This window comes from Lithobates pipiens, unplaced genomic scaffold, assembly GCF_037356315.1.
Source record: "Lithobates pipiens isolate NorthernLeopardFrog02 unplaced genomic scaffold, aLitPip1_a1.2 Scaffold_16, whole genome shotgun sequence".
NCBI lineage: Eukaryota > Metazoa > Chordata > Amphibia > Anura > Ranidae > Lithobates > Lithobates pipiens.
The window spans coordinates 52,208,593-52,225,619 of NW_027507748.1; the positions used below are offsets into that span (position 1 = coordinate 52,208,593).

Consider the following 17,027-nt stretch of genomic DNA (forward strand, 5'->3'; position numbering starts at 1 on the left):
GTTACCGACCTGCCTCCTAACTTTTTAAGCTGGCTCCTAGATTCCAAGCAAATTTGTCAAGCCCTGCTGTAAAGATCTATAAAATTCTGTATTTTAGCATCCCTCCAGATGTGTAATACTTTTACTGGACTTAAAGGAGAAGCATAGCCAAAGCTTGTTTGGCTGGGCTTCTCCTATGGCTCACAGGAGTGCAATTCATTTTGCACTCCTGTAATCCATTTTCAGCAGAGAGCGGGCTGAAGTCTGCTCTCTGCTGACATTTCAGCCCAGGCACCGCATCATCCCAACCACGGAGCCTGAATCTGCCAGGTGCCTGGACTGACACCCGTCTCAGCCTGTCAGCGAGCCACTGAGAGCCTGAGACAGCCCGCTCCCACCCCCTCCACAGCCCAGCGTTCCAATGAGCGAGGAGGGAGAAGAGCAGAGAGCTGTGACTGACAGTCTCCAATCTGTGATCACCCAAGCCTCATTGACCTCAGCGTGCAACGGGGAGGATGTCTCCCAAGGACGTCTGCAAAGTAGATCCGCGCTGTAGCCATCATTCGGCTATAGCATGGATCTGAAGGGGTTAATATAAAATAAAAACCATGATATACTTACCTGCTCTATGCAGCGATATTGCACAAAGCGGTCATTTACCTTTTCTTTGGTGGTCAGCCACCAGCACTTTCCATTTCTCCTCTCTTCTGAGTGCCCACACGGGTGCCCCCCCATAGCACACATCTTGCTATGGGGGGGGGGGGCACCTGTGTGGCTGTGCTCTCAAGCTTGGCCATGTGCATCCATAGACACATACAGTGCAGCTTGGCCATGCCCCTGCTCCCTCCTCACTGTATTTCACTAACAGTTTGCAAGCTCTCGATTAAGCTTGTATATCCAGGAAGAGAGGAGAGCAGGGCTGCTTGCGTTGAATCATGAGAGTCGGAGATGTCCATATCCATTTTAATTAATATTTTATTTCAATATTTGTTACAGGAACTTATATAGTGCTGTAAATTTCCACAGCACTTTACATAAATACTATATATATTGTACATTTACATCTGTCCTGCCATCAAGGAACTTACAGTCTAAGGTCCCTAACTCACATTCATACATACACATACTGGGGTCAATTTACACAGGAGCCAATTAACCTACCAGCATGGAAGAGCAAAGATAGTATGGCTGCACTCCCAAAATTAATGCAATGAAAAATGTTTATTGAGGAATAAAAACAAAATGCAATTGAGCAATGACTATGGCAGGGCAAGGTGACGCGTTTCACATGACTCATGAGCTTCGTCAAAACCATCTACCGATCTAACCCACCACCATGTCTTTGGAGTGTGGTAGGAAACTGGAGGAAACTTACACAGGCAAAGGAGGAACATGCAAGTTCAATCATTATTCCAATTAGGTAATATACTTCAATTGTGTGAGAACCATCCAAATAAAAAATCTGAAAAAAATCAATAAAAAAAGATAAAAAAAATACCCCAAGTTCTGTCCGTTACCTGTAGGCACCTAGTGTAATCATTGTACCTTACCAGTGCTTCCTGGCAGAGCTTGGGTACTCACAATCCCAAAAGAATGCACTTCTACAATGTGAGGTATTTCTGCTCAAATTTTAAATCATATTTACCCAATTAAAAATAAGAAAAAGTGACTTTTGAACTAAAATAAATATAAATCAATATAAAATAAATACTCCATATAGATTTAACCCCCCCAAAAAACATTTTTTTTAGTACCCGCATTTAGCATTACTTTAAAAAAAGTTATCTGTAGTCCTTTTTTTTTATGAATGGTTTGTTTTACAAGCAATTGTAGTGGAAAGGCCAGGAGGAAGTAAGACAGGAACTCAAAATGTTGTGCTGCAGATTAGACAAAATCCGCACTTCTGATGTAGACGCATCAATCACTGGGATATGCACACATCCCTGAGTTTCACAATATCCTCTCCCCACAGTAAGAACAAAATTTCTGGAAGGTACAAACTCACGCCTGTGTCGCTCTGTGCTGGGTTCTAAAAACCGGCATCTACTCTACAAGATGAATCTTGAAAAATTGGAATTTTGCCTCGTTATGGAGTTTACCTGTGTGTGTCCTAATTACCTTTTCAACCATTCATAAAAAAAGGGACCTTCAAGATCATTTAAACAGTTGTGCTTGGACTTGGCCATTGAGTAGAGATAAATCAATTATTACCAGGACTTTGCATCTGGTCTGGTTACTTTTTTTCAATATCGGCTCAAGATTTTTTTTTACTAGATGGATCAAAGCAAACTATGAGCATTTGGTTGTCGTTACACTTGGAAAGATGCTACAGACACAGTTCACCCCAGCTTTTGAGGAATATAGCCATGTAAGTTTTATTTTATTTTTGTGTTCAAGGATATGGTATATTATCCTGATTTTTTATTTTTTTTTCCACCAAATTTTTCAAAATCAGAGAAAGACAAGGAAATAAAAGCATTACTAAAATGTTGTACACACTGCAATAATTGCATATGTATTCCTCCAAAGTAACGATGCAAATACTTACAGATTACTTAGAACAGTCATATCAGGAGCTGTAAAAAAATGATCATTGCTCTGTTTTTGAATGTTTTTGTTTTTTTTACATTTCTTTTTTATCGAAAGATTTTCAACAAATTAAAACCAACAAGTCTTTTTTTCAGACATAGGCTAAATTCTGAAAACCTAGAGTCCCAAATGTTGAATATATTAGATATAGGATAAATCCTGAAAACATGTAGTTCTGAATATTGAATATATTAGACATTGGGCAAATCCTAAAAACCTGTAGTCCCAAATGTTGAATATGTTAGACATATGCTAAATCCTGAAAACCTGTAGTCCCATATATTGAAAAGATTATACATGGGCCAAATCATAAAAGCCTATAGTCCCAAATGTTGACTATATTAGGCATAGGCCAAATCTTGAAAGCCTATAGTCCCAAATGTTGAATATATTACACATAGGCCAAATCCTGAAGACCTGTAGTCCCAAATATTCATTATATTAGACATAGGCTAAATCCTAAAAAACCTATAGTCCCAAATGATGAATATATTAAATATAAACTAAATCCTGAAAACCTAGAGTCCCAAATGTTGAATATATTAGATATAGGATAAATCCTGAAAACATGTAGTTCCAAATATTGAATATATTAGACATTGGCCAAATCCTGAAAACCTGTAGTCCCAAATGTTGAATATATTAGGCGTAGGCCAAATCCTGAAGACCTGTAGTCCCAAATATTAATTATAATAGACATAGGCTAAATCCTGAAAACCTTTAGTTCCAAATAGTGAATATATTATACATAGGTTAAATCCTAAAAACCTATAGTCCCAAATGATGAATAGATTAGACATAAACTTAATCATGAAAACCTGTAGTCCCAAATGTTGAATATATTAGACATAGGCTAAATCCTGAAAACCTGCAGTCCCAAATATTGAATAGATTTATACACGAGCCAAATCTTGAAAACCTGTAGTCCCAAATTCTGAATATATTAGGCATAGGCCAAACCTTGAAACCCTCTAGTCCCAAATGTTGAATATCCTACTTTAGACATAGGCTAAATCCTGAAAGCCTGTAGTCCCAAATGTTGATAATATTAGATCCTTTTAATATATTTTACAACTAAAACTGGTTGCATATACATTAAGGAGGTAGTAAAAAAAAGTTATTTCTGTGGTCAACCAACTTTCAAACATCTAACTGGGAAATACTAATATTTTTTTTCAATTTCTATTTAAAACATTTTTGGAGTAAATTGTTCATAGGTCCTATGACTATATTATATTGTTTTTCATTTAAAAAGTAAGAATTTTTTGGTGCACAGCATAATTTATTCATTTTTAAATCCTTCTAATTAATGCAATTCTGCTTTACATCGTTTTTCAAAAAAGTTACTAATATTTGATTTACAAACATATTTGGTTAATAATAATAATAATAATAATAAAAAATCACAAAAAATCTTAATTTGTTTAATGAAACAGAAAAATAACCAAAAATACTTGTCTTAACGTGAACCAAGATTTGTGAATATTTGCGTCTAGGTTATCATATCTAGCAAAAGGAATTCTTTTTAATATCTTTTACCATACTGACCACGTACGGTGTACACTGTTTGATAAAAAAAAAAAAAAAAAAAAAACCTCTTCTGTATATATTCTTAGAAAGAGTTCCCTCTGATGGTTCCTCCTTGTTCCTCTTTTCAAGAAAATGTCCTCTGACTTTTATCTTCATATACACAAGCAAAACGACTAAATTATATATCTGGAAAATACATTTTATTATTCTTAGTAGTTTTTTAACTACTTTTTTTTTTTTTTTTTTTAATTAGATGTACAAACAGTTTTGTGTTATTCTTAAAAATTTTCAAAATGCAATAAAAAAAAATGTATATATTTTTACAGCTTCAGTCCATTGCTGATGCTTTTGGCTGCATAATATAAAATTGGCAAAAAAAAAACGTGTTTAACATATTACTAAGAATTGCATTTGTTTAGATTTATTTTCTTTGCTGTCAGAGTATAGGATCATTTTTAGAAGCTCTGTTGACATTATGCAATAAAAAACGTTCTTATTGTTAAGGGTTAGCTCTTTAGTGCATTACCCCACAGTGCAAGCTTCTTGTGCTTTGCTAACCGCTAAAGTTAGACGCATGCAGGATGGATTCTGATTGGCCACTATGGTTACCCCTGACTAGATGAGGTCATAAAATGACATGTTTTAAATATATTTTTACATATATACATATGTATATTTGTTTGCGTTGCATTGCTCAAGTGCGTTGCGATCAATTAAATGGTATAACCAGACTTTTCTCTAGCAAAAGCATTGAAACCCATCTTTACTGTAAATTGGAACTATGGGCAACATAAAAAAATGACACATACATTGAGGCAGTCTGTCGCTACACTTAGTTTTTATTTTTCAGTGTTCCTCCTGTAACATCTGTTATTTCCCACTTCCTGTAACAGGCCAAGCTGTCCAGTGCTAATGTCAGCCACAGAGCCACAGGGGTTGGGACAAATCATATAGGGTGCTTACACTGATCAGCTTTTTATTTATTTAAAAGTTTTTTTTTTCCCTAAATAAATAATAAAAATACTATAGTTAGGATTTAATTTCTTTTACTTAAAGTAGTATAAAACCTAAAAATTCTAAATATATATATTAATGTAATATAAAAAAAAATAACAAGGAAAAAAAAAATAAAAATAAAAAATAAATATATATATATATATATATATATATATATATATATACATAAAACTTAAACTTAAAATTGTTGTTATTGTTATATAAATATAAATCAAAATGCAATATATATATATATATATATATATATATATATATATATATATATATATATATATATAAACTTTTTTTATATTTATATATATATATATATATATATATATATATATATATATATATATATAAATATAAAAAAAGTTTATATAACTTTTTTTTATATTTATATATATATATATATATATCAATCAGCTAACCAGTCATTAGATGTGGTCGCTGCATTAGTTTTATTTTTTAGGCTTTTTTTATTGCTTTTGTTTTCACCTGGTGATTTGGCCAGTAACACACCTCCTGTATTAGACTGCCTCCATTCTAGATGAAGGAGCACAGGGAGCACAATTTAGACAGCAGCATTGTCAATCTGGGGGAAGGGAGTGTTGGATGTACTGTCATATTTAAATACACTAACAAGTTGAAGGCAAACATCAGGTTACTTTTTATAAGCAGTCACAGCAACTGTATTTTTTTTTTTCCTTTTGGGATAAAGGTTTCACATACGTTGTAAATAAATATTAGGTGATCATTGTAAGCACTGCTGCCAGTGTTAAATGATTGGTCTCACGTCTTTAACTGATACATTCTGCTGGAGAGCTTTTTCTTTTGATAAAACAGGCTTACTGGATGGATCACCAGATGACAGTTATAGAAAGAAAGCCTAAAAAAAAAGAGAAATGAATGCAGCCATCACATCTAAGAATTGGTAAGCGGCAATAAAATACATGTTTGCTTTTGGGTTTAATGGCACTTTAACCACTTGCTGACCAGCTGCCGTTGTTATACTGTGGCAGGTCGGCTCTCCTGCGCAAATCGCCTTAACTGTACGGCAGCTCGTGCAGGCTCGACCAGCGTGTACGTGCCTGCTGCGGGAGCGTGCCCTCAGGTTGTGCGGACTCAATGTCCGCCGGGGGCGACCCGCGATTGCCTAGTACAGAGGCATAATGGGGATCTGCCTTTGTAAACAAGTGGATCCCCATTCTGACAGGGGACATGACAGAGATCTTCTGTTTGCAGTCATCGGGAACCATGATCTGTCCCTGCCAGCCCATCCCCCCTACTGTAAGGGCCCATTCACCTGAGCGTTTTGTAGCTTGAAGCTACAAAACGCTGGAGGGGAAAAAAATCCATTATTCTCAATGGAGATGGTTCACATCCCCACTCCAAGTCGCCTGAAGCCGAAACGCCTGTAGCCCAAACAAGTTCTGGACCCTTTTTTGCCGCTCAAATCGGGCAGATTTGGGCGTTTTTCTTTTTTACATTGGTGACCTTTTGCCCTGCACAGAATCGCAGTAAAAAGTGCCGTAAAACCACCGCAAAATCACGATTTTATGCCTGAATGCTACGTTAAGGTGTGAATGGGGCCTTAACCCCTTTCACGCTAGTGTCATTTTTACATTGATCAGTGCATTTTTATACCAATTTAATAATGTCACTGGTCCCCAAAAAGTGTAATTTGGGGTCAGATTTGTCCTCCGCAATGTCACAGTCCCGCTTAAAATCGCAGATCGCTGCCATTACTAGGAAAATCAATAAAAAAAAAAAAGTCCCTAAATCTATCCCATAGTTTATGGGTGTGATACGTTTTGAAAACACAATCAATACACGCCTATTGCGATTTAAAAAAAAAATTTTTTTTTACCAAGAATATATATCAGCCTAAACTGATGAATAAAGTTGTTTTTTTATATATATTTTTTGGATATGTATTATAGCAAAAAAAAATTTTTTTCTAAATTGTCGCTCTTTGTTTATGGCGCAAAAAATAAAAAGGTAAGTTGATCAAATGCCACCAAAAGAAAACTCTATCTGTGGGGAAAAAAGGACGTCAATCTTGTTTGGGTGCAACGTCGCACGACCGCGCAATTCTCAGTTAGGCCTCATGCACACCGGACGTTAAAATAATGTTATAAAAACGCCAGTAGCTTTGCAGTGAGTTTTTCAACTTTTTTCACCGTTTTTGCAATAGCGTTTTTCTGAGTTAGCGTTTTAGCGCTTTTTTTGAAGAAGAAGAAAAAAAATGTTTCTTTTCAATGGTTTAAAAACATTAAACGCTGGTGAGGGACGTTTTTGAGCGTTTATTGACATTTATCAGCGTTTATCAGCGTTAGAGCGTTTTTACAGCTGCAAAATGTCTCTTAGAAGCCGCTGGTTTTTTGTTTGTTTTTTACTGCTCAAAACTGCTGATAACAGCCTATGTGTGCATGGACACAGGATAACACGTTGGAGAGTTTAATGACTGTAGAAAAAAAACGTCTAAACAGCTGCTATAAAAACAAAAAAAAAGTCCAGTGTGCATGAGGCCTTAAAGCGACGCAGTGCCATATCCCAAAAAATAGCCTGGTCATTAAGGGGGGGTAAAACCTCCTGGGACTGAAGTGGTTAAAGTCCATTTAAAACTATGTGTCCATCCAAGACTGACATGGTGACATGGCTGCTATGTGAGTTTACTTGAGATCCAACATAGCTGTCTTAGGGTCGGGTCTCACTGCTGCGACTTGTCATGCAACAAAGCCGCATGACAGGCCACACTCCATTAACAGCAATGGAACCGTACTAATCGGTGCAACTTAAGTCGCTCCGACTTAGAAAAAGGTTCCCGCACTACTTTGGGGTGACTTCATCACGACTTGCATTGACTTCTGTTAAAGAATTTGTATGCAAGCCGCGATGTAGTCGCACAAGGATGTCGGCTTCAAAGCCACACGACTTTGAAGCCACACTTGTATGCTATTCTAGGAAGTAGCCCAATACCAGAACTACTGGCAGGATAAACAAGGCTCTGAAAAGAGAAACAGCCGTTGTATGAATGCAAATGACAGATTGCAGATATAGGTTTTGATATTTGGTCCATAGTTACAACATAGGGGCTCACTCACACTTAAAAATACTGCTTTTACAGGCCTGCAAGCTTTTTTTTTTCTTTTTTTTTAATGTGTCCATGCAACGGTATAGGCTTTTGCAGAAGTTTAGAGAGAGAAATGTTTAAAGGTAGAACCCCCCCCACCACCACCACCACCAGCAAATTTGTGTTCAGGAGAGGAGCTTTGGAGCATTAAAAATACTCAAAAGCACATAAATGCGCACAAACGCTCATTGACTCTAGGCTTGTTTATGCTTATTTGTGCGGTAATGCATTCTAATGGATGGAGTATATTACCTTCTGGCCAATGGACTGCATTAACGCCGTAGCTTTTTACCACTTCTTTTGCTGTAGGAGAAAGGGGCGTCATAGAGAATACAGTGTTCATGTGGCCTTGGGGGATATACTGCTGCACTCTCACAACTAGCAGTTCTCTGTTTAGCCACTTCCTTACCGTGCTATAGCCGAAAGATGGCTACAGCACTGCTCTGTTTTTCTGGAAAGACGTCCATGGATGTCCTCCAGGAACCATGCCCCTCGCCGGGGGGGGGGGGGGGGTGCAGACACAGCCAATCACTGATCGCGGTAAAGGGCCAATCACAGTGGCCCTTTACCACCATACTTTCCTCTTGTACTGTCATAGCATGAGGAGAGGAGAGCCAGTAAATGGCAATTCGTATGGGGGACATCTAACCTGATAATCAGGGCCCTGATCAGTGCAGCCGCATCAGTGCCTCATCAGTGCCGCCTATCGGTACACATCAGTGTCCCCCATTAGTGCTGCCTATCAGCTCATTAGTGCCTCCTCATCAATGCCACCGGTCATTACTGTGATGCTCATCAGTTCCTCTTAATCAGTGCCACCTATCAGTGCCCCCTCATCAGTGCTGCCTATCAGTGTTCATCAGTGCCGCCTTTCAGTGCCCGTCAGTGCCTCCTCATCAGTGCTGCCTATCAGTGCTCATCAGTGCCAGCTTTCAGTGCCTCCTCATCAGTGCTGCCCATCAGTGCCTTCTAATCAGTGCCACCTATCAGTGCCCCCTCTCAGTGCTGCCTATCCGTGCCTTCTCATCAGTGCTGACTATTAGTGCCCATCAGTGCCTCCTATCGCCCATTTGTGCTGCCTATCAGTGTCCATCAGTGCAGCCTCATCGGTGCACATTAGTGAAGGAGAAACATTTTATAACAGAAACTAAAATTTTGGAAAATTTTTGGTCTTTTTTTCATTTGTTTGGCAAAAAAAAAAAAAAATAAAACAGTGGTGATTAAATACCACCAAAAAAAAAGCTCTATCTGTCTAAAAAAAAAAAAAAAAGATAATTCATATGGGTACAGCGTTGCATGACTGCGCAATTGTCATTAGATGTGCGAAAATGCCAAAAGCTGAAAATCAGCCTGGGCATGAAGGGTGTGAAAGTGGTTAATGCCTCTAGGCAAGTGGTTAAATATGGTTTCTGTTGAGTCTTCATAGCCAGGTAAACGTTATAACACCAAATTCCCTGCAGGTGGCGCCATGCTGAATATTTTTCTGCAGGATCCATGCACAGAGCAGTGTCAAAGACTTTGGGGCTAATAAAGTATTCTGAATCTGAATCATGTGTGATGGGTGGGAATGGGCGCTGCAATAAGTTGCTTGGTTTTCCTTCTTATTTTCCAACTTCTAATGTAATTCTTTTGAGCTGCACAGAAATAGAACGTGTCCTTTTTTTATTTATTTTTTCCACTCTTTTCCGCTCTGTAAATTGCAAACTGCAGCCATTGATAGGACGTCGTACAAATTGCCTTGTTCTTATGTTGCGACTGCTTTGGGCAATGCGGCTGTTGTGAATGAGTCCTTAGATAAACGGTTCATTTTTACACCACTGGTTACTCAGCAATGTTATATATTTAAAAAGGCAAATTTTCAGCTTAGTTTTCATTTGTTATTGTAACATTTGTCTGAAACTGATTTTACTGCAGCTTTCATGCGTTTACTTCACATTACTGTTCAGTATGTGTAATATTGTTTCTTATATACCGAAATCACAGTTCATAGGCAAGAGGTAATTTGGCTGCCCCAAGTGCATATAAACTATAGACAAAAACATGTTTTTTAACCAGTTGTCACCTACATAACGCATATGTGTGGCAGCAAATAGGTTGTGCTTTAACGCCCACACCACACACCGCACATATGTGTCCATAGGCAGGAGAGGTTTCTGTGCTGGAAGCACACTCACTGTGGCCGCGTACACACGGGCGGACTGTTCGCCCAACTTAGTTCGTCAAACAATCCGACAAACAGTCCGCTCAAAATTTGCATGAACGGACTTGACCACACACGATGAACGAACAGTCCGCTGAAAGCTTGCGCGATGACGTGAACGGCACGTACGACGGGACTAGAAAAACAACGTCCTATACACTGCAATGCAACCTTCGGCCGTGTAAACCCTTTCTGAGTATGCGCGATACTTAGTCCGTCCAACTTGCCTACACACGAGCGGACTGTCCGCTGAAACCAAGTTTGGACGGACAAAACCAAGTTTCAGCGGACTGTCTTACGGAAATTCCGAAAAACTTTGTTCGTCAGACTGTCCGCTGAAACTGTCCGCTGAAGCCCACACACGAGCGGACTGTCCGCTGAAACACTGTTCAGCGGACAAAGTTGGGCGAACAGTCCGCCCGTGTGTACGCGGCCTGTCAAAGACAGTTCCTGCTCTCTATTACGTCCATTACGGCAAGGTTTGCCCGATCATGTGACCACTGTGATTGGATGTCACAGTGGTCACATGATCAGGCAGACCTTACCACCCCCTGGACGTAATAGCCCAGGGAGGCCAGGGCTGGATGGGAAGAAGTTAAAGTGTATATACATCCTGAAAATTAACTTCTCATTGTTGCTCCTATTTGCTCTCTGCCTGGACTGCACTGTCTCATACAATATTATCAGCTCTGCCCAGGTCACACTGTTGATCCTGCCAGAAATCCTGTGCTGTCCTACTCTGCAGTGCCATTTTAAGCAAGGTTAGCATCCTTTCCCAGGTTATCTGTGTGAAGTACAGAAACCTCCCACCTTATATTATGAGGGTTATCTGTATTTGTAACACACTTCATGTCCCAGGGCAGAAATTCTTAACCAGGGTTAAGTAGAACACAAGGGTTCCACCAGAGGTTGCTTGGAGTTCCTTGATCTCTGGAGGATTGTCCTTCATATTATGGAGACGTGGGGGGTAATCTGTATTCAGAACACACTTCGTGTCCCTGGGCAGCCATTATCAGCCAGGGTTCATTGAAACCCTAGGGTTCCCCAGGGGGTTGCTTTCTTAGTTCTGGACAATTGTCCTCCATATTATGGAGACGTGGGGGGTAATCTGTATTCAGAGCACACTTCATGTCCCAGTGCAGCCATTCTCAACCCGGGTTTATTGAAACCCAGGGGTTTATTCCTTGAGCTCTGGAGGATTGTCCTCCATATTATGGAGACGTGGGGGGTAATCTACATTCAGCGCACACTTCATGTCCCAGGGCAGACATTCTCAACCAGGGTTCCCCCAGGGGTTGCTTGGGGTTCCTTGAGCTCTGGAGGATTGTCCTTCCATCTGATGCCTACAAAGTTTCCAGGACCAATACCACTTGGCAGAGCCATCATTATGACACCAGTGATCTTTTTAGCTGTCTGTAAGGATGACAATCTGGCCATCACTGTAAGGGATGCATTCATTCTACTGGTAACCAATGTCACTGGCTATTTTGACCTCCAATGAGTTTGGCAAAGGTTCCCCAAAATCTCAAAATTATGCCATGGGTTCCTCTGAGGTAATAAAGTCGAGAAAGGCAGTTTTAGGGTTACAAAGCTGCTCCTTTATACATAGATTATGTGCGAGAATATAAATGACCTGATGGGTGGATGTCAGTCTGGAGGACGACGTGTGTCTTGGTAGGCTGCATTTGCATAGGAAATGCCCACGTGTAATGCTGAGCCTTCATCATTGAAAGAAACTGAAGTTGAATGAAGTAGATGGACAAGCCAGAGAGGATGATGCTAGACATATGCCACCTGGGAATTGAGGCAGGCTGTGTCTGATTTTCTGTAGCTTTCAATGCATACTGTGAGAAGCTCACAGTGTGCAATAAAATCAGGGGAACCTCTACAACTGTTTAAGATGGAAGGGAAGGCTGGAGTTTAGCTGAGATTCTACTTCGGTGCCACTTGAGAATAAATAACTGCCACTTTGCCTTCCAGCGATGACCCCGAGAACCTTGAATAAAGCTATTATTATTTAGACAGGATGGGTAACCGTAACCAGTCACTTCCACCAGACAATCTGCAGTAGTGAACCTCAGCCAAAGGTTAAGAATACAAGTCTTGGGAATGAAATGATCTGACGTTCACAGACAATAACTCCTGAGAGATTCTCAAGATGCCATTGTGTGTTGGAAATAGGAATATGAAGGTGTGTTAAGGTTCAGAAACATGACAATTTGCTACACTTGAGCATTGTGTATGTAGGCAATTTAGAGGCTTTGTTGATTTTTTTGGGTGTTTTTTTAGTCTCCGTTCTGTTCACATTATCGTGCAGCAGGAACGAGCGTTCCTGCTACGCGATTTTGACAGCGCAATTTGGTAAAATTAATAAACTGGAAGGTAAAAGAAAACTTTGCTGAGATACCTTCAGTAAAGGGCTTTGATTATATCAATGGATTTTCTGAGAATTTTAACATTGGAAAATTGTTGTTAAATTCTCACCCAGGGTTGGGAATGGAAAAGTTTACACTTTAGCTTTGGTGCTTAAAGCTGAACTCCAGCATAAGTAAATATTGTCTAAATCCATTCATCGTGTGAATTCTTTCTTGAATCTTGGTGTGCTTTGTGTATTTCTTCCAGATCTGTGTAGTAATCTGCTGTGAGAGCTTTTCCCTCCCTTGTGTAGGAGCTTCCTGTAAAAAAGACCGCTCACTGCTGCTCTCTCCTTGTGCAGGGTGACTGGTCTGGCCTCCGCCCCTTCCGCCCCTCTCACATCTCCCCGCCCACACCCGCTGTGATTGTACGAAGTTTGTCAGCAAGTGATTCACGGTCGGCACCTGCTGATCGCCTGTGTCCAAACACAGTTTTGTGTCACTTGTCCATTTTTCACAGGTGCAGGCAACCCACAAATGCACCAGAAATGCAGATTGAGTTTTTACCATTATTTTCCTACAGAGCAGTGTGAAAGGACCCTAAGCTGGAATATGATCCACGTGTATAAATACAGTGGTCCATATAGTGAACTTGGTGTTAAGTTATTCACTTTCAGGTCATTACAGAGGACAAGGGAGCACGCTTTACTCCAGGAGGAAAAGAGATTTAACCTTCATATATTTAAAGGCTTCTTCACGGTAACAGCTGTGAAAATGTGGAACTGGTTTTGGCCAGCTCAGTAGATTGTTTTATAAAAGAGCTGGATACATTCCTAATGCATAAAATATAACTGGATAATAACCATTTATAGGTATAACTCTACTGAGCTGGCCAGAACCAGTTATTGAGGGTGTCTATTCTACATTTTCACAGCTCTTACTATGAAGAAGCCTTTCCATATGTAGAGGTTAGATCTAATTTCTTCCAGGCGTGAATTAACAAAATATAACTGGATATTAACATTGATAGGTAATAAAATTAGGGGGTAATTGATCCAGGGAGTATCGGATTGCTCTCCTGGGGGATCATGAATGATTTTTTTATTAGCAAATTGGATCATGCTTTTTTTTTTCCTTCCTCTGGATCAGCTGTGGATATGGAGTTTTGTATTTGGGTATTTTCTTTTGTTCTCTCTATTTATTCTATTTACCCATTTGTTTTTATTTTTTATATATATTGGATGAACTGGGTGGACTTTTTTTTGTAGCCCAACTGACTAGCTGTGTAAGCCCTGGTTCTCATTGGAGCGATTTGGCATGCAATATGCTGGCAATGGCACCGTCTGAATCAGTCTCATTCGCGGCGCCGTGCCGACTCCATAAGTAGTTTCTGTAGTATGTTTGGCTATTTCAGGGTGCGATTTCGACGTTAGGGGTGCAACGGATCAAAAAACTCATGGATCGGATCGTTCCTCGCATCAGAGTCACGGATCGGATCATTTTTTCGGATCAGCAAATAATAATTGAATTTGCAAAAACCTGTGAAAACTCCACCACCATATAATCCCCACTGTAATATCCACAATCTCCCCCACTGTAATATTGGCCGAGTATGGCTGGGTATCGCCGAGTATGGCTGGGTATCGCCGAGTATGGCTGGGTATCGCCGAGTATGGCAGGATATCGCCGAGTATGGCTGGGTATTACCGAGTATGGCTGGGTATCGCAGAGTATTACAGAGTATGGCTGGATTTTACAGCGTATGGCTGGGTATTACAGCGTATGGCTGGGTATTACAGCGTATGGCTGGGTATTACAGCGTATGGATGGGTATTACAGCGTATGGATGGGTATTACAGAGTATGGCTGGGTATTGGCTGGGTATTACAGAGTATGGCTGGGTATTGCAGGGTATGGCGGGGTATGGCAGAGTATTGCTGGGTATTTGCAGGGTATGGCAGAGTATTGCTAGGTATTGGCAGAGTATTGCTGAGTGTTGGAGAGTATTGGCAGGGTATTGCAGAGTATTGGCAGGGTATTGCTGAGTGTTGATGAGTATTGACAGGGTATTGCAGAGTATTGGCAGGGTATTGCTGGGTATTGCAGAGTATTGCAGGGTATTGCTGGGTATTGCAGGGTATTGCTGGGTATTGCAGGTTATTGGCAGGGTATTGGCAGGGTATTGCAGAGTATTGGCAGGGTATGGAGAGATGGCTGTCCACAGAGCAGCGCTGTGGGCACTACAGATCCAGCCCACAGCAATGCGTCCATCCAATTTCTCCCCTGATCTGTACAGAGAGGGGAGAGAGGAACCGGAGTCATGTCATGACGCCGGTTCGTTTACAAGTGATCGCTCCGTCATTTGACCCGTTCGGATCATGGATCTGTGACGATCCGTTGCACCCCTAATAGACATTGGTGCAGAAACCCATACAGATGTCTCTGAAGTCGGGATTGACATGCAGGAATGAAATGTAACCTCCACGTACAGAAAGGCTTCTTCATAGTAAGAGCTGTGAAAATGTGGTATTGGTCCCCATGAGGACAGGTTCACACTTGCTGTGGCCACGGCTCCCGGCAGGGAGTCCGGTGCGTCCCTGTTCACTGATTCAGGTGTGAATCGGGTCCAAATTTCGGCCTGAATTTGCAACTGATTTGGAGCCAAAGACGCACAGGACCCTTTCCAAATGCGGACCGCCGCTCTGGAGGTGTGTGAACCAATTCCATTGAGAGGCGGTCACATTCTCCTTTCATGCAAATCAGATGCAGGGAACCCCACATCCAAATCGCATAAGTGTGAACCCAGCCTAAGAGCTGGTTCTGTCCACTTCAGTAGATAGGTAATACAATTAGGGGTAGTTTGCCCTCTTGGCAATCTGGAAGGATTTACTTTTTCACCCGCTAGAGCAAATTGGATCATGCTTTATTGGGGTTTTTCTTTTATGGGAAGCACTGATATATTGGTTACTGAAGATTATTGGCCAAAAATAGGGTTATCAGCATTTTGCCGATAGAAAAAAAAAAGGTGCCGATAATTACCACTGCAAAACGTGCGATTTTGGCATGATTTTACAGCGATTTTGCTGCGCTTTCAATGCATTTTAATGGGGAGGTGCGTTTTTGGTGCATTTTTGTAACTGACCAAATATGCATCAAAAATGTGGCAATTGAAGCGCAATGGATCAGTGTGAAGACATACATAGAATTTTAGGATATGTATTTTTCTTCCACTTTTTTAACGCAAAAGTGCTTCAAAAGTTATTAATTAAAGAGTTGAATATGATAAAATTCTATATAAAAAATTTATTTTTTGAAAACTGTTCATTTCATTTTCTGTTTTGGTTTTTGGCCAAGTGCATTCTGCATTTTTGTATTGGTCCAGAATTTTCATTTTGGTCGTTTTTTGCCTTCCTCTGAAACAGCTGTGGGTATGGTGTTCTGTATTTGTTTTGCTTTTTTGTTTTTAATCTTTATTTATTCCTTTTATTTTTTTACTCTTGGATGAACTGGGTTGACTATTTTCAGCCCAACTGACTGTATGTAAAACAGACGGATCTGGAATATTCACCTGCAGAGAAGGTCAACTTCTCTCTTTATAAATAGACTTCTTTCCCACTTTATGCACAAAACACTTTGACTGGAGTTAGTCTTTAAACTTGACTTTTATTTTTTTGTTTCATTATAAAACTATGTAAGCAATCCATAGAGGGAAATTCAAATCCTGTTTTTATGTCTCTGTCTGGCCATATAGCACCAGATTCTGAGAACCATCCATCACTCAGTTCTCCAATGTATTTTAGGGCCAACATTCTTTTTTTCACCACATTCCATTATTTTTTTTCAGGTTATTGTTGGCCATTGTCAAGCATCTGATAAAAATTCTGTGCCTGCAAACATTATCTTATCTGCATTTTAAAAAATGTCTCTTTTTTTTTTTTCCTTGGCCTATATGGCCTTTGGTTTCTTATAAATCATTTTAATCTCTGGAATCCCCTCTGTTTGTGTACAGGAAGCATTATCAGTGGTGAGCGACGATCAGTCATTATTTGAGTGCGCCTACGGAACGCCACACCTTACCAAGTCTGAGATGACGGCTTCATCCTCCAGTGAATATGGACAAACTTCGAAAATGAGTCCACGGGTCCCGCAGCAAGACTGGCTATCCCAGCCCCCATCCAGAGTCACCATCAAGATGGAATGTAACCCCACTCAAGTCAACGGATCCCGGTAAGGAAAAATTGGA

At 40.1% G+C, this 17,027-nt stretch overlaps 1 protein-coding gene across 5 annotated transcripts in view; it reads left to right on the top strand.

Annotated features, from left to right (window-relative positions):
* Nucleotides 1-17,027, top strand: part of ERG (ETS transcription factor ERG) — a 374,857-nt gene that overhangs the window by 305,533 nt on the left and 52,297 nt on the right. For 2 of the 5 annotated variants that reach the window (XM_077479897.1, XM_077479899.1), the window contains exons 1-2: nucleotides 1,911-2,347; nucleotides 16,794-17,011. In XM_077479897.1, the coding sequence (XP_077336023.1) occupies nucleotides 2,303-2,347; nucleotides 16,794-17,011 (263 nt within the window). In that variant the 5' untranslated portion in view covers nucleotides 1,911-2,302. Of the gene's footprint in view, nucleotides 1-1,910; nucleotides 2,348-16,793; nucleotides 17,012-17,027 lie in introns of those variants that run through there. The other 3 variants (XM_077479896.1, XM_077479898.1, XM_077479895.1) reach the window with 2 other exon arrangements.